This window comes from Salminus brasiliensis, chromosome 13, assembly GCF_030463535.1.
Source record: "Salminus brasiliensis chromosome 13, fSalBra1.hap2, whole genome shotgun sequence".
NCBI classification, from domain to species: Eukaryota; Metazoa; Chordata; class Actinopteri; order Characiformes; family Bryconidae; genus Salminus; species Salminus brasiliensis.
In genome coordinates, this window is record NC_132890.1 from 19,347,368 (window position 1) to 19,371,950 (window position 24,583).

A 24,583-nucleotide genomic window follows, 5' to 3' on the forward strand; every position below is an offset into this window, starting at 1 on the left:
AATTCCTTGTAGTTTTACTAGTTGGTCATTCTTCAAAGAACCTCCAAACAGCAGATGCTTGTGGTTCCTCCTGTCCTGCTGCCTCTTCTCCATCTTGGATCCCTGGCAGTAGACTTGACAGGCTGTTGCTGCTAAAGTCATTCTCTAAAGAGCTTCATCAACCATTTTCTTTCCATAAATGAACGGAGAGCATCCACTAACTTCTTCACTTTACCCGTGGTTTCTCTGGTCTGGTGTTTAAGGTGAAAGGTGCACGTATTTGTCACTGTACAGTGTGGACTGTACAGCGAAATGTGTCCTCCGCATTTAACCCATCTGGTAGTGAATACACACTCACACACACACGTGTTAGGGGCAGTGAGTACAGACACACACCCAGAGCGGTGGGCAGCCAACTCCAGCGCCCGGGGAGCAGAGAGGGTAAAGGGCCTTGCTCAAGGGCCCAACAGTGGCAGCTTGCCGAGCCCGGGAATCGAACCCACAACCCTGTTATCGATACCCCGGTGCTCTAACCGCTGAGCCACCACTGCCCACTGTTTAGTGGTCACTTGCCCAGGCTTAATATCTTAGAAACTATAACAAAGCTGAAAAAAGTAAATAATATGTGTTAATATTAAGCTTTGTTTTATTTAGCACTATATCTATTATTATATATCTGGTCATGTCTACTTTTCCATAGTAATAATACAACAACTGATTAACATGATAACTGAAAAATAATAAGAAAAATAACATTTGTGCACTGTAACTGCACTGATCTCCACAGGGACCTGCTCAAATGGCTCTAGAACAGTGCAGGCCTCCTGCAGTACCTCCTATTCCTCTTGGCATAGAGGATCAACAGGTGCATTGATATCAGCCAGAGTGGAGATGACTGCATCTTTGGAGTCCAGAATCCGTTTTAGCATATGGTAGGTGCACTTTCACCTAGTAACACACTCTTGTTTGAGCCTCAGCTCAGGCATGCCCACCTGTCGTTAGATAGGGTATATTTGAGCTTCAGAAGACATCGACTACCATCTTTACTTTGTCCACAGTGGGCTTCATCACCTTCAGAGCATCTCTTACAAACACGTAAATATTGGTACTAACTGGTTCTCCACTACCCTGCTGCCCACTATCCTACTCTGGGGCCTTGCATTGATTCATCGTCGCCTCACTGCATGACTATGCTTCTGACTGTTTATCTCCATGAATTGTATCATCTCACTCACGTTTTCATCTTGTATGGCTTGATGGCACATTTGCCATTTATTTTCTTAATTCAGTTTTATGTTATTGTTTTTATTCCTGCTTTGCTTATTATTTTTATTATCCGGTGTCCACCAGAGGAGGATGGGTTCCCTTTTTGAGTCTTGGTTCCTCTCTAGGTTTCTTCCTCTCGACCTGATTTGTGGAGCCTGCTCAATATGAATTTTTAACTTTGCTACACTCTTGCCTTTGAACTGTCAATCACATTAAAATATGTGCAAACTTTACTACGTTTCCTGTCATTCATTTCCCTCACCCTTCCAGCGTGGTCTATTGGATTATGTAAAGTGCAATGTTCCCCTACTCTTGTCTCTCGAAAGAACATTCTCTCTCCCTCCCTCCTCACTGTGCTGTCACTGTGTGTGTGTCTGTAACCTCCCCCCTTCTTGTGGCTTTCTAAGGAGAAGTAAAAGAGTAGACATAAAATATTGGCCCCTACACAGTTTTTATCACAAGATCCAGATTATAAATTTGACATAAGCACAACCCAACAAATTCAACAAGTGGCCAGGCATACAGAAGTATCAATATTTATCTTCTGAAGTTAGGTTTGAACCTTGCCGACAACACCTGCTGCTATGTGAGAGATGAAGGGTATGTGTGTTATCAAGGATGATTCAATTATCAATGCTCAGGCTCGCACAATTTCAGTTCAAATGTTTTAACTTTGATGCTAAGGCTAAACACTCAGCTCATCAAAATGAAGTGCGAAACAGTCAGTCACTTTATCACCCTCAATCAATCAATATTGAAACAACATTGAAATTTTAACAGAAAACAAACACTACTTCAATCAATTTATCAAATCAAAGATTTATTTGTTTAATGCTTTTTACATCTGGTGTTGTTACAAAGCAGCTTTCAGTAATCAGTCAAAAGACAAGAAATTAACAACATAAGAAGACATGAAATGACCTCCACTGAGCAAGTCAAAGGTGACAGTGGCAAGGAAAAACTCCCTCAGAGCTGGAAGAAGAACCCTTTGGGAGGAACCAAGACTCACAAGGGGGACCCATCCTCCTCTGGTCTGAACTATTTATAAATTATTGATAAAAGTCACCAAAACATCAAGATTGTTGTACTGCTCATAATCATGAATCAACATAATCATGTCTGTTATAATCATGGTGGAGTAAGACTTAATATAATCATAGTAGATATGGTAAGAGTAATGAGAGTAAAGATTGTTGATGGTGGTACTATTAGTAGTGGCAGACAGTTAAGAGTCCATGTAGACTTTAACATTGTCATTAGGCAGGTAGCAGTGGTAGGAGGGTGTGCAGCTGGTCTTGCACGGGTGGTGGCAGCTGGTCTGATACAGGTAAAGGGGACCTTATAGCTTAGTCTTCCAACAGGTCGGGCCGGATGAACAGGTGTCCATTTACTCAGAGAAGGTAAAGAGACAGAGATAGTTCTGAATTGATTTATGGAGAGCAGAAAATGTTGAGCAGTATCAGTGTGGCTCTGATTTCTTAGTTTGGCAATGGTCCGAAGATTTAGAAAGGCTGTCCTAGTAATATTAGCTATATGTTGGTCAAATGATTGATCTGGATCAAATATGATGCTAAGATTTGCTGGACCAGGAATAATGGCAAAATCATAGTTTATTTCTTGTGGCTTTTGGACCCAAAATGTTTTACCTCTGTTTTGTTACTGTTTAGAAGAAGGAAGTTGTGTGACATCCAGCGGTTTACAACCTTTACACAGTCCTCAATTTTCTTTCATCTAGATTTATCATTAGTTTTGGCTGATATATAGGGCTGCATCTCATCTGCATAACAATGGAAGTCAAAACATAACCCAAGCCTTGAAGAGGCTTAACTAATGTTAAACAAAAGTCCTCGAGACAAAGGCGAATTCTGGTGAACTCAGTGCCTCAGGAACACTAGATTGTCCCTTTCTCAGGGATCAGGCTAGCAGCCTTCAAATAAAAATACAAAAGGTGCGTGTGTGTGTGTTTGTGTGTGTCTGTATGACCTTATGTTTACTGGTTACAAATGCAGCTGCAAAGTTCAAAAGGGAAAAATGGATTCATGCCAACCATTTCAAGTTAGCAAAGCTAAAGCTAAATAACTATGGCAAAGTTTGGGCAGTATTTCAGCTACAGTCTGGAAGCAGAACCAGCTTTCCTATGGCTGGGTGTTGCTTGACAGAAGGGACATCAAAAGGTGAGAGTTCATTATGTCTTACTGCTGGTATATTAGGTTCCTGCCTGAGGCAGAATGTAGATAAGTCTTGAAGTTTGTGTGCAAGTATGCTTTTAAAATATATTATTTTTAAGATGTTGAGAAGACATGTAGGTTACTTTTAAAATAGCAAAAAGGCATGGAGGAATAAAAAAAAAAACATGTGTTAGAAACTGGTACATAATTACAGGAATGTGAGGTTATATTCTCGCCAAAAGAGGAAACACCAGCTGTTAGGGCATTTTTTTTCCACACTCTGCCATGAAGCTCCAGGACACTAAACTGATCTGGGTACAATAGTAGTAGTGGAATGTTTGCCAAAATGTGTGATTTGCTCTCCCATACATTAATTCTGAATAAACAATACTGGGCAGAAGAAATTACTGTCATGGACTGCAATGTACTGTGATGCTAGCGCAACTTGAAGAAAGACCCGAGAGTAGGACATAATTCCTTATCAATATCCTGGAGACTTTGCTACAAAAGTGGAATACAGCAGGGTAGGGTACATTTCTCTTTGAAACACCTTTAATACAATTTAGTTTAATGTGAACAGTAGGAAAAGCATCTTAAAAATACACCCATGATGCTATGACTCCCATTAAATAGAACTGGCGAAAAACCAATAAAACACTGAAGCTTTTAACTTACAATTGAAGGAGTTTAAATGTGGCAAAAGAATAAGCTACACAGGAGCTGACCAAATTGACAGTAGTCATCAGTGCATACTCTTGTTGAGGTACTGCACAAACATATTGGCTATCTGCCCAATGTCCTCTGTTGGATGTATCTTAGTGTAACTAATGAACTGTCGTCGAAGCTTCCTCAGTTCAGCCATGTTCCGACTTCTTGTAAGTTCTATGTGTTGCAGTGTTAAGGAAATTAAATTAATGATGCAGCAAATGTACAAAAACAGCATTAAATGCCCAAGACATATTAGGGAATATTCAAAACCACTAATAAAAACATTAATACAAACAACATTCTGTGTAAATTATGTCCAGTGCTTTAAGGTCCAATTTTCTACAGAAAGATCTTTTTTTTCATCTGGTGCTATACTAAAGCTATTGCTGAATATTTAGTAAACAGCATAATTAAAAAGTAAACAGTGGCACCATGGCTATTCTTTCCTTAGAAATGTCAAAGTCTGATGAAAGGACAACAAATGTAAGGTTAAGTAAACGCTTCATTGTGTTAATGTTTTAGAAGGCTTTTTCATTCTTTGCCACCTGGTCAGAACATCTGTAGAATCTATACAGATGCTAAAGTTCATTGACTAGAGATGAACCAGGAATTTTTTGGAATCTTTTCTAAGAAAAAGCTTTTATGCAGTGCACAAGGTAAAGGCAATACAAAACATGTTACAAAAGGATATCTTCTCGGTAGCTCCTGGAATCAGAATATGATCCCCAGGAACACTGGTCCTCTGAGAGTCAAGAACAGCCTAAGAGAGAAATCAAAAAGGACAATTACTGCCTAAAGATGCATCACCTATCTGGATGCATACTCCTTAAGCAGAATAAACGCTGAAAAATTTACCATTACAATATCTTGAGTAACTCTGTCCAACTCATATAAAAAGTTGGTAGATGACAGTGGCTGCTGCAACACAAAAAGCAGAAGAGCATTTACAGTCAGGTCCACAAGTATTTGGACAATTTGGACAAACCTTGGACAAACCTGATTTAGATCATGAGCCCTTTTCTATAAATCAATTCAACTTGGAGAGGTTTATATCTTGATGTAAACCCCTCCAAGTAACCCCATGGAGTAAACCCTTGATTGAAAACAAATAAATATGTAATTTTATAATATTTAATTTAATCTGATTTTATTTAGTAAATTTTATTTAGTAAAGTAATGTTTTATGCCTCACTGAATCCTGGATTAGACCTGATCAATATTTAGCACTAAATAAAGCCACCCCCGCAGGTTATAATTATGTACATAGACATAGATCATCAGGCAGAGGAGGCAGGAGTATGCATAATCTACCAGAATACACTTGATATTATTCCAAAACACTGCATCACCTTCACTTCTTTTGAGATTCTCTACATTAATATATCAAATCCAACCACAAATAAGAATGCATTCACACTATTTAATATTCATAGGCCTCCAGGGCCCTACTCTGAATTTTTTTTAAAGAATTTAGCGATTTTGCTGCAGATTCAGCGGGATCTACCCCAGCTTACACTCAGTCAGACCAAATGGAACTAGAAAGATTAACAAGCGGTCTAGAACAAACCCTTTGATCAACCTTAGACAAAGTGGCACCGCTTAAATGTAAAATAACAAGTCAAAAAAGGCTTGCACCATGGTACAGTGATCAAACTCGTACCTTAAACAAACAGTGCAGAAACTAGAGTGTAAATGGCGGACGACCAAACTAGGTGTCCCACTCTGCCTAGCGGACAGCCTTAGTCAATATAGAAAGGCACTCATTAAGGCTCGCTCAGCGTATTTGGCCTTGCTGATTGAGAATGACAAAAAACATCCCAGAAAATAGTCCATAAAAAACATTACTGATTAAATAAGCTGGAATCTGGGGTTGAGTATCTGCCTGGCTTTTAGTAAGTTTAGAAATCTTACTATTTTTAGTAAGATTTCTAAACTTACTAAAAGCCAGGCAGATACTCAACCCCAGATTCCAGCTTATTTAATCAGTAATGTTTTTTATGGACTATTTTCATAGTAAAATAGAAAACAAACCCAATCTTCCTTATTAAATCAAACATGGCTGTTGCCTGGTGTAGCTGTTTTAGAACATAACTTAGTTGTAGAACAAAGGCTCAGCAAATTGTACAACCTGTACATTTAACCCAATTACCTCCAAAATACTAAAAGAAATACTCCCAATTATAATCAGGCTTCTTTCAACAATAGTAAATTCATCCCTTAGCTTAGGCATGTACCCAAAACCCTTAAATTAGCAGTCATAAAACCTTTAATCAAGAAACCAAATCTTGATCCTAGTGTATTGTCTAATTACAGACCCATCTCAAACTTAACATTTATATTCAAAATTTTATTAAAAGCTGTGCCCCAACAACTCTGCTTATACCGGAGTAAAAATGACATGTATGAGAAATTCCAATTTGGATTCATACCCCATCATAGGACGGAGACAACCCTAGTGAAAATTACAATCACCCACCTTCTTGCCTCTGATCAAGGCTACGTGCTATTATCTTTATTCTTAATATATTTATTCTATTCGACTTCCATGCAGCTTTTGATACAATAGAATACTATTCTACTAGGGAGATGAGAGAAAATGGTTGGTTCATAAAGATAAAAGCTTTATCTTTAACTTACACAAAAGATATGGAGTTCTGCAAGGCTCTATTTTAGGGCCGCTATTATTTACATTATACATGTTACCACTGGGCTCAGTTATAAGCAGACATGATGTTCATTTCCATTGTTATGCATATGACACACAGCTCTGTATATCAGCCAAACCTGACAATAAATTTATATTAAAGAAAACTAAGGACTGTGTAAAGGATAAAAACCTCAGGATGTCACATAAGTTTCTTCTTCTTAACAGTATCAAAACCAAGGGTCTCATTTTTGTTTCAAAATACACTAGAAATAAACTGTCAGACTTAATGTTAGACATGGCTGATTATTCCATTATTCCTGGTCCAGGAGCTAAATATCTTGGCATCATATTCGATTCAGACCTATCAATTGAGCGACATCTTTCTACATCTTAGGAATATTGCCAAACTAAGCAATTCCTTATCTCTACAGGAGGCAGAAAAAATGGTACACGCTTTTATTTCTAATTCGATTCATAGGTTAATTAAAATTACGCTGGAAAAAATAGATAAGAGCGAGTTGAACGAAGCGAGCCGGAGTGGAGGCATACCCTTCAAAATAAGTTTAACATCAAGAAGTAAAGACATTCCAAAAAACTAAACATGACCGGCGCAGAAAAGAAGGTTCGGCTTAAATCCTTAAACGTGTAGGAGCACAGACACTACAATATCCCGAATTCGTTCCGTTTTGAAGTGAGGAAACGTAACAGCGCACTCACACTATGCGAACCAGCATAGCACGTTACATGCTGTTTTTTGCTTGTTAACAGGACAATGACAGTGATCCAGTATGTCTGTGTGTGTTACTTTTATTATCAGTGTAATTTGCTTAAGCAGTGTGTAAATGTGCTTTTTAAAAACATATAGCTTGTACACAATAGGGGTATTTAATGATTAGGCTTCAGGTTTTAAGTATGAGTGGACACACTACATACACCTAAAGGCAATTCATCCTGTCTCACTCCTCACTCCAATTCAGTGCAGTGTTTGCATAAGCAATGCACTTATTATGCTTTAATTTATTTTTTAATGTATGAATACATTTGATTTAATTGAATTTAATATATGAATTTAATCTATTATTACTGACTTATTGTATGCACTTATTTGCTCTGTTATTCGATGTTCTATTTTTAAATATAGACATGGAAATGTATTTCTAATTCGATTCATAGGTTAATAAAAAAAAAAAAGATTCTATTAAATCTTAATTAAAATAATTGTTAGTTGCAGCCCTACTCAGCAGGGGGAAGAGCCTTTTCTTATAAAGGCCTCCAACTCTGGAATAACCTTTCAGATAATGTTCAGGACACAGTCTCAATCCTTAAATCTAGGCTGAAAACTCATCTGTTTTGTTTATCTTTTGGTAATTTGGTAATGTTTCCCCTTAGATAAAGGTTGTAGGTCCAGGGGTTCACGGACCTAAGGAATAGTAGTATACTGAGATGATGGAGCTGACGTCTCACTGCTTGCACGGATCATTCAGGTTTGTAGACAGTGGAGCAGATGGACGCTAGCGTTTCAGGGTGCTCCTGTGTCTGTGCTACCTTCTAGCTCTCCTTTTAATTAGGCTGTTATAGTCAGACCTGCCGGAGGCATCAGACACACTCTGATACTACTCAGAACTAATGATAATACTCCGAACTAACTTGTCTGTCTCTATACCTTCTCCAAGTAATAAAGCCTCTACCTGCATCAGATCATCTGCCACCTACCAGTCAGGCCAGCAGGACCCCCCCCTTCCAGATCAGTGGCACACCCTCCTACCACTGCTACCTGCCTAATGACCATGTTAACTATCTGCCACTATAAATATTACCACTAGTAACCATCATTACTCTCACCATCACTGCCATGACTATGTACAAGTTATACTACACCATGCTTATTAAATCATGATCATGAGTATGTTGCACACCAGAGCAGTTCAACAGTAAGGATGGTTTGGTAACTTTTATCAATAATTTATAATTAGTTCTGACCAGAGGAGGATATGAAACAGTTGCAAAAAGCACTATACAAATAAATTTGGCTTCATTTGACCCTCTCTGATCCCAGCAGCAATGGCTGCCCACCACACGTGTGCTCACTGTCCACTGTGTGTGTTTCACTGGTCTGAGTTCACTGCACGGATGGGTACAAGGTGGAAGACAAATTCCATCTGTCACAAAATGTCACAAATGGTATATATGGTTGTCTTGTCTTAAATGCCAAAAAGTATTACACAGTACCATATACTGCCAAGCTTTTCAAAAGAGGACATTCTTACACATTGAGTGGACTGGTTAGGTAGTGGTGCTTTCCTTTTGAAAATGGCATCAGAAATGGCTTCAAATGGAAGAGTGTCCTCATTCTGAATGGTAAAGAGTGGACTGTCCCATCTATTTCTTGAATCAGGGGCTTCAAATCTCAAAATGAGAGCATCCAAACTAGAACGGCAAAAGGAAACAAAATGTATTTAACTTCATTTACTGGCTAAAAAGACAATGAATTCTAACATTCTAATAACTCAATGTACTTTGACTTTACAACACTTTTGTATTCTTTATTTAAGGGTTTCACACATGCTGTTTTACAGAAAAAGGTTAAAGCACATTCTTGTAAAGGTATTACAGCATACAACAAAACTGTCAGTCTTACATATTAAACAATTTATCAAGAGGATACTTTGGTTTGCCTGTCTTTATTAACATGGTCAAGCAAACATATGTTACAGCATCTTAGACCTCATTACTGTACAGTAAAACAAGTTACAAGAAACTGGTAAATGTATGCTTACATTTCCTGGGAATACTGGCAATCTACCTTTCTTTCCTTATTCCAATCTGAGCTCAAATCAGCTGATGTCAAACAGTAGACCTACATGCATAGCAACAAAAGACATGTACATTTAAGTCTGCCCAACAGCTGTTAGACATCTGAATTTAGTCACAGCTTTCCAATATCAAGATTATACATACCAAACAGTGTGGTGTCTGTGCATGCTTAATCAGACAAAACAGTTCATATCTGTAACCTGGAAATCAGAGAGAGGTGTTGCCAGACCTAGACAGCATTACCTTACCAGAAAGCAATTGGTAATTAGGATGAAAATGTGGGATAAAACAATACATATATTTTAATAAATAAATAAAATAAAAATCATACATTGGTGCAATGCCCACTCATTACGCTTAGGTAATTCTACAAATGGCATTTAGTGAGTTCCGAAACACATACACATGAACAGAAAAAAACATACGTGACATCTATCAAGTTGAGGTATTATACTTAGAACGGGAATATAAACATATCCCACTATATAATAGCTGATCTACATAATTTACCTTTGATATAATTCAAGGAATCCAGAATTAAGATATCATCTTTGTTGAGTTTCCTGTTTTCAAAGATGAACAGACTAGACATTAGATTGGGAAGCTTAAAGAGTAAAACACTTGGAATCACTAGAAACAGATATGTAGTCTTATATTATTATAAGCTGACCTCTCGACCTCAGATCGCAAAGCACTTCTCAAATTCTTCTCGTTCTGGGAGTCTGGGGGGGAAACAATATCTTCATTAGCTAGATGGCTATACATGAAAACAGCCCGTAAAGCCCATTTAAGCCACCAAAGAAGTATTCACACAGCGGTTATTCCCTTTTCTACTCTTTGTTGTTGTTTTATTATTATTATTATTATTATTATTATTATTATTATAAAGAACCGTATCTGTAACAAGGGCATTGTGTTGCATGTACTTAATCTAGTAGAGTCATGTAAACTGATTAGCGTGCGGATTTAGCGCTAAGCAAATACAGCAGCTTCTTCTCACCTGCATACACGGAGTTCCGGTCCACTCCCAGGCCTTCATCTCCCACAATGTAAACCTTTCGGTCTGTATTTTCTATAAAATAATCTCTTAATTCATTGGCTCGTCGGCTTTTACCGCTGCAAGGATGGCCACATATTAATATTAACGGCATTTTATGAAGAAATACTCTTTGTGGTAAGAAAAACGTGGCTGTCTCATAAACGTATGTTCTTCACAAATGAGCTTTTGCTGCTGATCTAAAGTCAGCCACGAGACCTGCAGTCCGCCCAGAAAACAGGATGTGATCACGATCGTTCTGCTCTTACATTGGTTACTTACCCGATGGCATCACGGACGGATATTGAAGCTCGCTTACCATTGGAGCAGCAGGTGGCGCGCTGACATAAGAAGTTACTGTGAGCATAGCCATTTCTTTTTCATAGTACATTCAAGTTTTAAAATATGAACATGTTTTACTGTGTTTTAATGTATGTTAATGTTAACAGTAAAGTCAGTTTTATTCTCTATACTTTTCAGATACGTTGGCATTTTATATTGCATCTGACACCATTTCAGTTATAGGTGAGTAAGGTGACTGGGGTCGGTTGTATAGGTATCCCTTTTTAGTTCATGAAAAAACTTTCACAAATCCACTGTTAGTACATTTAAATGAATCAAGGGGTCTTTGAACATAAATTACACTTCTTTTATTTCCAGAATATAGATGAAATTTAAATATGCATAACAGAAAGTAAAAATGATCACATCTAAAGATGGACACCAGTTTTTCTTGAAGAAGTACATCACCTATGTTTGCTGTAAACAGAAAACTGAGCAAATAGGATTTTCTGTGAATTGTTTCTTTAAGACAGAATTAGTGAAACAGCAATGGTGATTTGCTAAAATAAATACATTCAGCTGGTAGGTATAAACATTCAGTGATAAATACTTTGTGGTGCCTGGTTGGAAGAGAACATTTGATTCAACTGAGTGTTCATAACTTATAAGTTACAATCTGTATGATGATCTGTAGAGATGTATACAATATGTGTTTGCTGTTTTATGCCTACCTGTACTGTTAACTTTTAATTCTTTATTAATGTAAGTCAGGTTTAGCATTTTGCCTGCATACACAGAGTTTCATATTGATAAAAAAGTTTTGTGAAATTGTAAGGTGTTAACTTAGCTGTAAAACTTGTGATATTTCATGTTAAATAAATAAGTTTTGTTTGATATTAAGCACTGTGGTCCCACAGTTGGATTCATTTTAAAACCAAAATTCTGGTATTGTGACAACTCATTCCTTGAAGACCACATCAGAATACAATACTTTTAGCAGAAACACATTCATTCAGTATAATGAAACCAAATATAAACAAAGAAAATGAGGACAGGAAAAAGTTTAAGACATTAAGTGGGTATCAATATATTGGCATATGTCTATATCAATGAATTAGCCTGTTTGCCACAGACAAATTACTGTTATATTAGAAACTGAAACTGTTCAAATAACAGAATGTTTATATTATTGTATATATATATAAAAGTAGATTAAAACAAGATAAGTACATTTCTTACATTTTATGCCACAGTTCTCTGCTAACTCAGTTGGGGCTTGGACCTGGATATCCATAAATCTACTTTGTAAAAACATCTATTGTTAAAAGCTGTATTTAAATAAACGTGACTTGAAACTTGCCCAGTTCAGAAAAAAATTCTCCACAAGTTGACCCACTAGATTAACCAGTATAATCATCCACATTAAGAGGATTTCTATAGTTTTATAGTATAGGCAGATTAGTAGCTTGCAAGCGTCAACACATTTTAAGTGAATTAACAACAATAAGAACTATTTTTAATTTGTCTTTTAATATTTGACTAAAATGTATCACATGCATGATATCAAAATATGTCCTGATGAACATAGGTCATGCAAAAAGGATTTGATCCCAGCTCCTTATTTCGACAGTCATGAATAGAAGTTGTAGATAAGCTCTGTGGTAATAAGCTGCTGTATTTGAGCAAAAATATCCATATTATCAGTGGATGTAATGCTTTTATCTTTTCCTTTTTGCAGGGTAGCTTTTCAAAAGCTTTACCACAAAGTCCATGTCCTAAAGGGGGGAAAAAAGCACAAGACAAGAACAACACTGTTGAAACGTTTTTCACGTCCACACTCCAATCACTGAGACTACTAAACACGAGGGACACAGTTAAAAATTGAGATCAAAGATAAAAAACAGATAAAAAGCATTTAGTGTAAATAAAGCAGTTGAAATTACATGGTTGACAGGATATGTCCTCTGCTGGGGAAGCTGCATGGCTCTCTGCTTTAGCTTCAGCTCAGATGACTCTACATAGCTGTCTGGAATATTCTTTCTACCCATAAAATGTCCTAGAAAAAGAGAATACATGAAGCACTTGAAAAGAGTGATGTGTAATTAATACAAATGGTCCGTGCCTATGTTCTTGCCTTTGGGGCAAAAATGTGCAAAACAGTTTGCAGTTTACATGCAGGTACAGCACAGAGATGCTCAAAGAGAATGGAGAAAATGAAAACCAAGATACGGGAATACAGACAAGGGTAAAGGTGGATACTAACAGAGAATACTGATATTGTTCAATGATACAAACACAAAACCTACCTGTTGCCCAAAGATTCCCTCGTGGATTTACTTTGATTTTTGAAATTTTGTTTTTTAGTTCAGTTAAATCGAGACTGACTGATGCACTTATAGGTAAGCAGGACAGCGTCACCAAGGAAATAAAGAGCAGTCCAATTTTGCAGATTCTGCCTAAAGATCTCACAGCCATACCTATGCTAATATTCAAATGGCTAAAAGGAAGTCCTGTAAAATGTTCCTGGTTTCTGTCCTACCCTTAAGGCAGTTTCATTGGTCAGGATAAGCTGGTGGACATTTATAGTAGCACAGTGGGGACGGCTGTGCTGAGCTCATACTGCTGAGCTATTTAAACGCCTTCTTTCTACACAATTTAAAACCACTGTAGACATCAGAGCCACATTCTACTACCTTACCTAAATGGAGAGTAACAATCAAAGAATGATTATCATGTTAAAAGCATTTCAACAGATGTGAATAAAGTGGATATAGCATGCATGATTTATAATGCAGTTGTTGAAATGTTAACAACAATTAAACAATAATTTAGGGCCTATTTGAAATTTGTGGAAAGTTATTTTATTTTCAGAGAGATATATAATACATCAGTAATGGTATTTATGTCAAGATATAGCTTCTAATTACATCTCCACAATGGAGGGATAAAAAAGGAAAAAAACGAAAAAAATGGCTACAGCCCTCAGCAAATGAAAAATATGCATTCATTTACATCAATGCTTTACACTGAAGAAGGAGGGCAGAGTCCATAGATCAAAAGGCCTAAAGCTACAGGGACAATGATGTGCCTCACCACTAATACCAGTAATAAAACCTTTACACATCTCCTCAGTGATAAAATACTTGCATCCGGATGTCAATAAACTTGCAGCAGGATGAGGGAGTTTCTAGTGGGTTGTACTTTCTATGAACCTATGCATCATACTTAGTAATATGACTACTGAAAAGTTATGACTGTGTGTATGTCTATATAAAATATAGACATTTATACTTGTATAGGCTTTATACTTGTAGTTGTGATCCAGCATGATACAAATTCAAAATCGAATTTATTTGTATAGCGTTTTTTAAAACTGACATGATCGCAAAGCAGCTTTACAGGAATCAAGTAATAGGAATAATGATAGAATAAGTTCCTCACTAATCTCTGATTCAGTGGCCAGCTCATTGCCCACAAATCCCTAATGCCCAGGTACCTAGCAGAATATTATATTCTAATTACATATTTCCTTGTGATAGTAAGCTTGTCATCAAGTAATGGTCTGTTTCAATTAGTCAACTGCTAGGAGATAGGGCATTAAGGCAGTACCGATCAAGCAAAAGTGTTTGTTATCCTCAATAAAGTGTACAAGTGGACAATACAGTGTCCTCTTGCCTCCACTGTAAAGATGTAGAATTATTCTGGTAACCTGACACCACATTTCTGTTTCCCTGTTGCATTTGCTGCTGATGCCATTTTTCTTTTCCATGTTTGACCTAGCTCACAGATAATATTTAACACACTTGCTACATTAAAGGTGCCTTCTTGCACCTTCTTGGCACCACGTATTTTAGTGCGTTATGAAAGTACATATCTAACTGTTTCTGCTATATCATAATGTTTAGCAATACAGCCATGTGTTATTTCAGCCTTCTACAGTTCCATAGGCCAGATTCTGTCCTGATAAATAAAAATGTCAGAGGTGTGTGGCTGAGACATACCGAGGAGCTTTAATGAATTTAAAAGTCTGGTTAAACAAGAATAGTTAGTGATGTTATAAAGGATAGAGTTTTCAGAGGTCTGAGAAGCAGGTACCCAAATCTGACGGGATAGCGCTGACAAATATGACTTTTTTTTTTTTTTAATAAAGTGTTACTTTACGACCCATCTTAAAACCAGTAAATAACTGAAAACAGCTGCTCAGAGCTTGAAAAGTTAAACAGCTGAAAAAGGGGTTGTCGAGATAAGATGGGTGGCAGCATTTTATATTTTGCTAGCTCATTTTCTTTCTATTTGAAGATTCTATTTGGTACAGTTCTAGCTTTGAGTATTATTCAATTCTTTAAAACATTGTAGTGAATTACCAGAAACCAATGATATGCTTTACACAGCTACCTCCAAATTGTTAACCCCTTAGTGCTCGTCAGCTTTATGAAAGTGGCACGTCTCTGCCTTCTGTTCTTTGGGTTGCCATGTTTCTAAGAACTTTTCTCTACAGGAACTTTGAGGAAACCTTTTTAAGCCCGTAGAGAACATGAAAGCAAAGTTTGTGTTTATGTGCTTACTCAGCTTTGGAACACTTTGTTAAGCACATGGAGAGAATTAGAATTTAGGTGAAGAATAAAAACTGCAGTTCTGCGTCAGGGAATCTGACACTTCTGAGCCCATATTTTGACACAGTTTGTAAATGGAATGCATTCAAATTTAAATAAAGCTACAGGCTGCATTTTCTATTCCATCAACAATGGACATCTTTCTCTCAGGGATCAGAAAACATGACATTATAGAATTAGCATTAACTAAAACAGTAAATATTTTATTGCTATCCACAGAGACTGGTTGTGTTACATTTACAACACTGATCACATACTTAATTGATGGAAAATATGGTTGGTTTAGGGTGGACTAGTTCTAGCTTGGTTTAGATATTTATCTAACACACAGGTACCAGTTTGTCAGTGTAAACAGATTTTTTAGAACCTAAATAACTGCATTTTGGTGTTGTACAAAGTTCTGTTTAAGCCCCTGCTGTAGTAACTACACAGTTCGTGTGACGTAATTTGTAAGCACAATTTTGGTTTTCACTTCTATGCCGAAGATACACAAATGTGTATTTCAGTTAAACCAGCTTCTGCACCTCAATAACACCTGGTTTAGAAAGGATTTTATTTAAAGAAATGCTTATGTTGTCACTGATATTTTATTTTTCTTTTAGCTTTAATACATTTCATGCATCCAGAATATATCAATGTGTATTTTAAGAGCAGTGTCAATATTGTAATTAGATTTATAAAGCTTTTCAAATTCAGATTTTCTTTTACATAATTAAAACAAAATTTAACTACTTTTGACAAGCAAATTTGACACACTTCAAAAAACTGGCCCACAGCAGGGTTTTCAAACTGTTTGTCTCAGGCTGTTTTTGATAGCAGAGTGTCACTCTCTATGTACCAAAACAAAAAGTCCCAGCATACATAGAACAGCATACTGTATGGGGAAAAAAGAAAATAAAGTTTAATAAAGTACATATGATATAAAATAAACACATTCATGATTTTATTTTATTTTATTAAATCATGCAGACCTACCTACCTTAAATTTAGGGTAGTCATTCATCAAAATTGTAACAATTCCTATGTAAGGCACAAACCTACAGAGGGAAAATTATTTAAAATGGTATAATTCTAAAATGTTCACACAAAAGCCTCAAGTAAAAAAAGTCATTCAGTATTTTCATAAAGCTGTGTAATAAGCCATGTAATGATGGCAAATTTCCCAATGGACGACATGTCTGTGTAAAGCCGGAAATTACCCTCTGGCTCTGCCCACCACATCTTTCTTCTCCAGCCAGTGTTGCCCCCGCTTGTACAGGCCTCTGTCATCCACAGAGTTATTATCACCTTTTGTCAAGAACTTGATATCTCCATTTTCTCTAAGAAGATGAAAGGAATCACAATTGAAGTGTCTTTTACCTATTCAAAGTCAATTGAGCGCAGAATATCAATTAAAGGTTTTAATTATTTGAGTTGTTTGCGGAAGAAATATGGGCAGAATAAAAATAAATATTAACAACCTGCAGTCTTCTCAGCATCAGCAAAATCAAACTGGCTCTTTCTGGGCCTCAGACACACCTCTTCAAACAAACCTGGTTAAACTACTTAAAATGTTGACATTTCGAGTTAATGAACAGTAATCTGGCTAACTGCAGGGACGGAAAAGGCAACATTAAAAGGAAAAAGACGTTGGCCACAGTTAGCATAAAGCTGTAGGCTTATCTTTTTTAAAGAATACTATTTGTACTAAATGAGCCTGAAAACACATTATTCATAAATAGACAAGACAATTGGTAGATTAGTAGGTAATGTATAATTTCATATACACTGCTCAAAAAAATAAAGGGAACACTCAAATAACACATCCTAGATCTAAATGAATGAAATATATTATAAAGTTGAATGTGCTGACAACAAAATCACAAAAAAATCATCAATAGAAATAAAATTTATTAACCAATGGAGGCCTGGATTTGGAGTCACACACAAAATTAAAGTGGAAATTTTTGCCAATCCTGGTGTTTTCTGGCAAATGCCAAGCATCCTGCACAGTGTTGGGCTGTGAGCACAAAAGGTAAAAAGGTAAAGGTGCACGTATTTGTCACTGTACAGTGTACAGCGAAATGTGTCCTCCGCATTTAACCCATCTGGTAGTGAACACACACTCACACACACACACACACACACACACACACGTGTTAGGGGCAGCCAACTCCAGCGCCCGGGGAGCAGAGAGGGTAAAGGGCCTTGCTCAAGGGCCCAACAGTGGCAGCTTGCCGAGCCCGGGAATCGAACCCACAACCCTGTTATCGATATCCCGGAGCTCTAACCGCTAAGCCACCACAACCCCTATCTGTGGACGTCGGGCCCTCATACCATCCTTATGGAGTAGGTTTCTAACCGTTTGTGCAGACACATGCACATTTGTGGCCTGCTGGAGGTCATTTTGCAGGGCTCTGGCAGTGCTCCTCCTGTTCCTCCTTGCACAAAGGCGGAGGTAGCGGTCCTGCTGCTGGGTTGTTGCCCTCCTACGGCTTCCTCCACGTCTCCTGGTGTACTGGCCTGTCTCCTGGTAGCACCTCCAACCTCTGGACACTACGCTGACAGACACAGCAAACCTTCTTGCCACAGCTCGCATTGATGTGCCATCCTGGATGAGCTGCACTACCTGAGCCACTTGTGTGGGTTGTAGAGTCTGTCTCATGCTACCACGAGTGTGAAAGCACCACCAACATTCAAAAGTGACCAAAACATCAGCCAGAAAGCATATTTACTGAGAAGTGGTCTGTGGTCCCCACCTGCAGAACCACTCCTTTATTGAGTGCGTCTTGCGAATTGCCAATAATTTCCACCTGTTGTCTATTCCATTTGCACAACAGCATGTGAAATTGATTGTCAATCAGTGTTGCTTCCGAAGTGGACAGTTTGATTTCACAGACGTTTGATTTACGTGGAGTTATATTGTGTTGTTAAAGTGTTTCCTTTATTTTTTTGAGCAGTGTACTTGCAAATAAGCAAAAATGTCATATTTTACAGTTGCTTTAATATATATATTTTTAAACAAATCAGTATTGATTTGTAAGCCTGTCCAATTTCTATTTTCTCAGTTTGTTTTATTTTTCCTGCTAAAAAACGTATTTGCCAGGTAATAGGTTTAAGGAGTGCATTTGTGCCATTTTAGCATTTGTTTCTCAACTGACTATAAATAATGCTGCGTTAAATGTTAGACTCATTTTCCTACTTGCAAACTGCACTAAAATAACCAAAGATGTATTTACATGTAGGACTGTCAGTGTTGTAGACATTTGATATCAGTTGTTATCTCACTTAAACACTCCTGATCCTGGGCTCCTTCTTCAGTCGGGAACTGAAATTTGCACTTTAAGCCACCCCTAATAAAGGACATGCTTACATGCATTTCTGGACAAGCTTAGAGAAAAATGCCTAAAGCCAGGCAAGCTAAGCAAAAGTTAGCTTAGCATGTTTAATTAATACAACTTCATCTAATTCAACTTTATCCTTCAGATTTGTATTGAATGTGGTGAACAGAATATTATCATGCTACAAAAGGTAATGCTAACCAGCTTCCATCTCCAGATTTGCAGCAGTTAAACATTTAGCTGTTGTCAGACTGATGGTACAGAACATACTTTTTCAGATTTAAATAATACAGGATTAGATGGCACAAAAGTGTCACTTATCCGCTAATAGCTATGCTCTGCCATCAGTAATACAGTATACCAGTACAGTATATAAAAAAAGGATCTGCATTTCATGAAAAAATACCTTGCAAACAGTCATATTTTCCGGCTGTGTTGCTGCCAGTGGCATTGGCAGTATTGCATGTGTAGAGTAAAGAATAGAATTCAGAGACTACCAAAAATTCGTAGATGCAAATATCAAACCATCTTTAAAAATGCTGATGCTGAAAAGAGGGTGGCTGTTTTGTTATGCAAATCCCTTTACAATGACATGGTGTATTTTTAAAATACATTTAGTGAAGGGAGCGGGAGAGAGACAGAATAGAACACGTCAGTGCTAAGTGTTCAAGTAACTTGTGTTAAAATTAACTGTCTTCATGCAATTTTGTTGTAAACTGGTTTTCAGCATCAGTATTCCAAACAAACTTGCTACATTTGCACATCAAATCACTATAAATAAACTCTGTGTACATCCTAACATCTGAATTATGCAGAAATGTTAAAACATCTGTAAACTTGATCTAGGATCTTGAATTAAGTTTTCAGAATATTCTGCCTTTTTTATAACAATAAAATGAGAACCTAGATACTCTAACAGATGCACTTTTATAAATATTTTGGCCAGAACAAGTTAAAAAAGTTTTACTTACTTTTCATGAACTTTGAGCACTCTGTGCACAATGGGGATCTCCCTTCCTTCAATCCTAAACACCACAATTTCTCCCACTCTTATTGGATCTTCCACACGGTTTGTTAAGAAGAGAAGGTCTCCTCTAAAAAATGCAGGCTCCATGCTTCCACTGAGTTGGCAATACAAAGACAATAATTTGTGCAGTTACATAGACCTCTTCTTTTGCAATATTTAAGGCTCATGCTTCAACTACTGTGTTTCTGTTAAGCACAGACCTGATGTCAGTTTAGCATGCACTTTTTAAAGGGATTGCCAGTGCCACCCTAAAACCTCTGGCCCATTACTGGCTTACACCTTGCTGTGTGGCGGGTGTTTGACCACTTTTAGAGGGTTTTGTCATCGACAGAGCCTTCATAACAAACAGGACATTGTTTAAGCATTAGTTGTATTTCAACTAATGTGTTTATTATGGTGGGATTCACCAAAGGAATAAATCTGTTCACTCAGTGGCTATCTTTGCAAAGCCACCAGGCACTGATTTCCAAATTGAAGGGTGAATTGCAGCTTTAAAATAACCAATAAAACCTGACAAAAACTTGAATAGTGCACAAAATGTGATTTTTGTCTTGTTCTGGCTCTTTGACAATTGGCTGTTCATTTATAACATCTCTAATACACATGACAAAACCAGATTAAAAACGAGTACTGTAAAAGCACACCAACTGTTAAATCTAAAGCAGTTTTACCAATAAAAACATGTATTGTCACTAACAAATCTTTATTCCCCTTGGGGGTTTACAGCACAATGCTTTCAACTTTCTATTTTCAAGAATTTATCTCTATAAGCATTCAAAGCAGTTTAAATGTCCTTACCTGAGAACAACTACAATCGGACTTTCACTTCCAGTAGCAACCATTAACCCTTTCCAAATCATCAACGCGGATGACACAATCATCCCAAAATTCAGTACCTGATAATACAGCTGACATAAGAAATTACGGTCAGTAACACTTCAGCCATCTGTTAACCATTCATGCTCTTCAGTTTAAAGACGGGATACCCGGAATGAATGCTCAAATCATAATCCAAACAGATTACGCTAATTTTTCAAGCGTTAAGGTTGACAAACTCTTTACTGCAAGCGATGTTTGTCATGCTAACTTTAAACTTTAAAACCACATCAAGCAGTGGCTGTTAAATACAATAATTTGTGCATCCGAAATTAGAGAAGCAACATAATTAATCTATGAACTATGCACAATGGGACGCTGAACTAAAATGAAATAAAGATGACGTATTGTAAACCGGAGCCACTACCATCGCTGCTCCTTACGAACCTGGCGCTTATTCATTCGGCGAACATCGTCCAGAAAGTCTAAAGAGAGCATTTTCTTGCGAAGAGCTTTCTATTTTCAAACTGCAATTACTCGACTCTTTAAAGTGCATTAGAAATAATGTAAAAGTTACTGATTCGGCACTAAAGTGAAAATACTTAGCTAGCAGCTTCGTGTGATTTAGCATCCGGAGGAAACTGCTTTGAAGAGGCGTGGGTAAAATAAGAGCATGCATGTCTGTCAGCCCGCGGTACACATATTCGCTTTTCCGATGTCAGTAGCTACATCACACTTACATCCTACTCCACACATGCACGTATCCTTTTTTTTATTTTACTAAACTAAAATGAAACTTATACTATTCAACTCATTGAGTTCATCACACTCATCATGAAAGATGGAACAGCACAGCTAGGTAGTTCAAATATAACATATCTATGCTATTGAAAGAATGCTAGCTGTTATCTCACCTCAGCTTGTATTTTACTGTCATTTACCCCATGGGCAACAGAAACGTCACTGTTTTACAGAGAGCAGCAGCATTGTCATTATTTTGACCCTTTAGGCAGGGGTAGTGTGTTATTTTCTGTTTTTAAATACTGCCACAGAGTTGCAGGACACTAATTGGAACTAACACACAATGAATAAGAGTGGTTGACTGTAAATCTAGCCCACAGACAACACTAAGTCTATCAGGCACAAAGAGAGACCAAGCAGGATGCTCTCTGTGTCACTGTGTCAATGCAGCAGAGGTTCCTTACACGTTGCTTTAAACACCAATACTTAAGATGTTCAGATGCTGCAGATGTTTGTAAGGTCAGCTCTCATTCACAATGCATGAAGTTAAACACGTAGCAGATACACAGTCCATGCCCCTCTGGCTGGGCAACCCCCTAGGACTAGGAGACACCACCATAGCATTGTCTTGCAACACTTAGGCAGAGTAGCGAACGAAATTCTGTCAAAATAACAGTCCCTCCTAAACCTGAAAAAACATTGACTGAATTGATATCTGAATTGACTAGGTGCCTAAGGCGACGTTTCCGGGTACCACATCTAAGTTTAGTACGCACAGTCATTTGAGCTTTTAACCGGTCAGCACGCAAAATAACATTCTACAAGCGATGTTTTCATAATTTGCCAAACATAATTATAAATGATGTTCAGCACGTCATTCAGGCTTTGAAGACAGCACACAGGAGTAAGCGGGAGAAGGGCTTCAAGAATGGAGTGGTGTGACTTTGTAGTGTTAGAAGAAGAGGACATGATATGAGGTTTTCCAAAATGCAGAAGTTGCTGCAATCCTTTTTTTTACATGGCAGCTTGTTTGATAATGAAATAAATTTATTTTATATTTATTTATTATCTTCACTTAAGTTTCTAAGCTTGTAAATCTGCTATTTTTTATTGTGGCCAGTGGTAAAAAAAAATCTTAAAAACAAAATTATTAAATTTTCTTTTAATCTAATTAAAGACATGGCAGTATGGTGGTTGCATGTGCCTTTTTAATTAGAATAATCAATGAGTAGTTTTACAGATTTCAGTGTCTGTCCTCTTGAACTCTGTACTCGCCTGTCTCTCGCAGCTCTTAGAATTAATCCAGGCATCACTTTATTAGATTGGTCCGCTGTAAATGTTAATTTGACATTCAACTGAATATGCATTTAATGCAAACCTATGAAAGCTAATTTCTGAGTTGTGCCTTGAAGAATTATCACACAGAGACACACAACAATGTTCTTCTCTTAATGTTGATGTGTTAATCGTTTCTCCTTTATCTTAAAAAAAAAAAAAACAAAACAAAAAAAAAAAAAAAAACCGCATGATCGCTATTGCTATCCACGGATGTGCTATGCACTACATGACTTTTTGTGGGTTGTTGACACCACCTCACCTCCGGTCTAGGTCAGGCCGCAACACGACAGTTATAAGGGGTAAAATGAGAATCCAACCAAACAGTAATGGATATGGGGGAAATAAAACACCAATCAGAACTATGATTAAGATGTATACTATGGACACATAAAAAAACAGAACAACTTCAAGAGTGACCCAGGCCAAGACAACAAAACTCCAAACTAACTTTACAACACCTACCTTACCTGTGTGCAACAAACAACAAACAAAAGACAAAGGACTTACCTACCTCCCTGACTACACATACACAGAGACAAACCCACTCCCAACAACAAAGTGTCAGCCACTCTACCCTGTGCACTCTGTGTACACATATATTTACAGTATAGTACAAAATATATACAACTATAATACAGAGCAGATACAGCTTACAGTCTATATAGGGGATAGTCTAAATCATAGTCAGGTCACAAAACACAGTCAAAAGCCAAGCAAACAAGTAACACAAACAGCAAGAGAGCAACACAAGGAGGTCTCTCTCCCAGAGTGCTGCTTGAGAACCATTTAAGACTTCAGGGGAGGGAACCAAACCATGGAGCAGAGGGGCCACCCCAAAAAAACAAAACAAAACAAAACAAAAAAACCTATGGCCAATTTGACATTTTTGAGCATGAATCTCAAATCTCTGAGTGCAGTGAATGCTGCACGAGACAATGACAGAACGGCATGAGACTGATTTGTTTGGAAAACTTAGTGGCACGAAGTGTTCCCTCGGAGGAGTCGCGAGAAAAGGAGACATGAAAGGAAAGAGGTTAGAACTGACTGAATTATCCATTATGAAATCAAGTTGTAATGAAAAGCACAGTGCTAGTATAGTTGCAATGCTGCTTTTGAGATGATAAAATCAGGTTGAAGAACGTTATTTTGCTAACTAGACATGTAATGTTAGCTTGGTCTGACGTTAGTCATGTGTAAAGTAGGCTATAAAAGCTAATACTGAATAAATGTCCGTCAGGAAAAACATTGTAGCTAAACTTACTTTGAGTCTCACAGAAATGAAGAGGAAATGTAGTATACATTGTGTTTTCCAGCTGTTTCGTTGCCACCAGTGATCAGTCTGATGACTGTAGTATCATCAGCAAACTTGATGATGCTGGTTTTGCACTGGGAGACCACGTAGTACCATAGTACGTGAAGAGTGTGTACAGCAGGGGGCTCAGCACACAGCCCTGGGGGGTCCTAGTGCTAACAGTTCTTGTGCTGGATGTGCGGCTGCCAATTCTGACTGACTGGGGTCTGTCCGTCAGGAAGTTTAGCACACAGTTGCAGAGAGTGGGTGTCAGTTCGAGGGCGAGGAGCTCTTTCTGCCAGTTTGGTTGGAATGACCGCGTTGAATGCTGAGCAGCAGACGATAAACAGCATTCTCACATGCGTCATCGGTGGATTGGTTCTGACGGTACGCAAACTGTAGGATCGCTGAATCAGGCGTGCTGTCTGAGAGAGTGCAACATTCTCTGGGTTATCATTGTTCTCAGCTCGTTCAGCTTGTTTTCGATATGTAGCCCACCTTTCTTGCTCCACTTCCGCTAGCTTGCTAACAAGCCAA

The 24,583-nt window shown here is 37.6% G+C and overlaps 2 protein-coding genes and 1 long non-coding RNA gene across 6 annotated transcripts; all 3 read right to left on the reverse strand.

Moving 5' to 3' along the window:
- Positions 1-2,044: 2,044 nt before the first annotated feature.
- kti12 (KTI12 chromatin associated homolog) lies at positions 2,045-10,838 on the reverse strand. 3 transcript variants are annotated; one of them, XM_072695360.1, is made up of 9 exons: positions 10,583-10,838; positions 10,253-10,304; positions 10,093-10,145; positions 9,727-9,782; positions 9,546-9,625; positions 9,036-9,195; positions 4,977-5,036; positions 4,810-4,881; positions 2,045-4,296 (listed from the first exon to the last, which is right to left on the reverse strand). In XM_072695360.1, exons 1-9 carry the CDS (start codon positions 10,731-10,733, stop codon positions 4,156-4,158), a joined length of 825 nt encoding a protein of 274 aa, XP_072551461.1. In that variant the 5' UTR covers positions 10,734-10,838; the 3' UTR covers positions 2,045-4,155. The 3 variants fall into 3 exon arrangements, with proteins under 3 accessions (XP_072551461.1, XP_072551459.1, XP_072551462.1); XM_072695358.1 differs by having other exon boundaries at positions 4,977-5,039; XM_072695361.1 differs by lacking the exon at positions 4,977-5,036.
- Positions 10,839-12,411: 1,573 nt separating this feature from the next.
- LOC140574732 (uncharacterized) lies at positions 12,412-12,942 on the reverse strand. The gene is made up of 2 exons (XR_011980773.1): positions 12,844-12,942; positions 12,412-12,675 (listed from the first exon to the last, which is right to left on the reverse strand). It is a non-coding gene; the product is annotated as an uncharacterized lncRNA (long non-coding RNA).
- A 3,139-nt stretch (positions 12,943-16,081) lies between these two features.
- Positions 16,082-24,176, reverse strand: LOC140574731 (signal peptidase complex catalytic subunit SEC11A-like). 2 transcript variants are annotated; one of them, XM_072694663.1, is made up of 6 exons: positions 24,017-24,176; positions 20,659-20,768; positions 19,805-19,954; positions 16,713-16,832; positions 16,493-16,550; positions 16,082-16,387 (listed from the first exon to the last, which is right to left on the reverse strand). In XM_072694663.1, exons 2-6 carry the CDS (start codon positions 20,739-20,741, stop codon positions 16,337-16,339), a joined length of 462 nt encoding a protein of 153 aa, XP_072550764.1. In that variant the 5' UTR covers positions 20,742-20,768; positions 24,017-24,176; the 3' UTR covers positions 16,082-16,336. The 2 variants fall into 2 exon arrangements, with proteins under 2 accessions (XP_072550764.1, XP_072550763.1); XM_072694662.1 differs by lacking the exon at positions 24,017-24,176 and adding an exon at positions 21,124-21,460.
- Between the last annotated feature and the right edge of the window lie 407 nt (positions 24,177-24,583).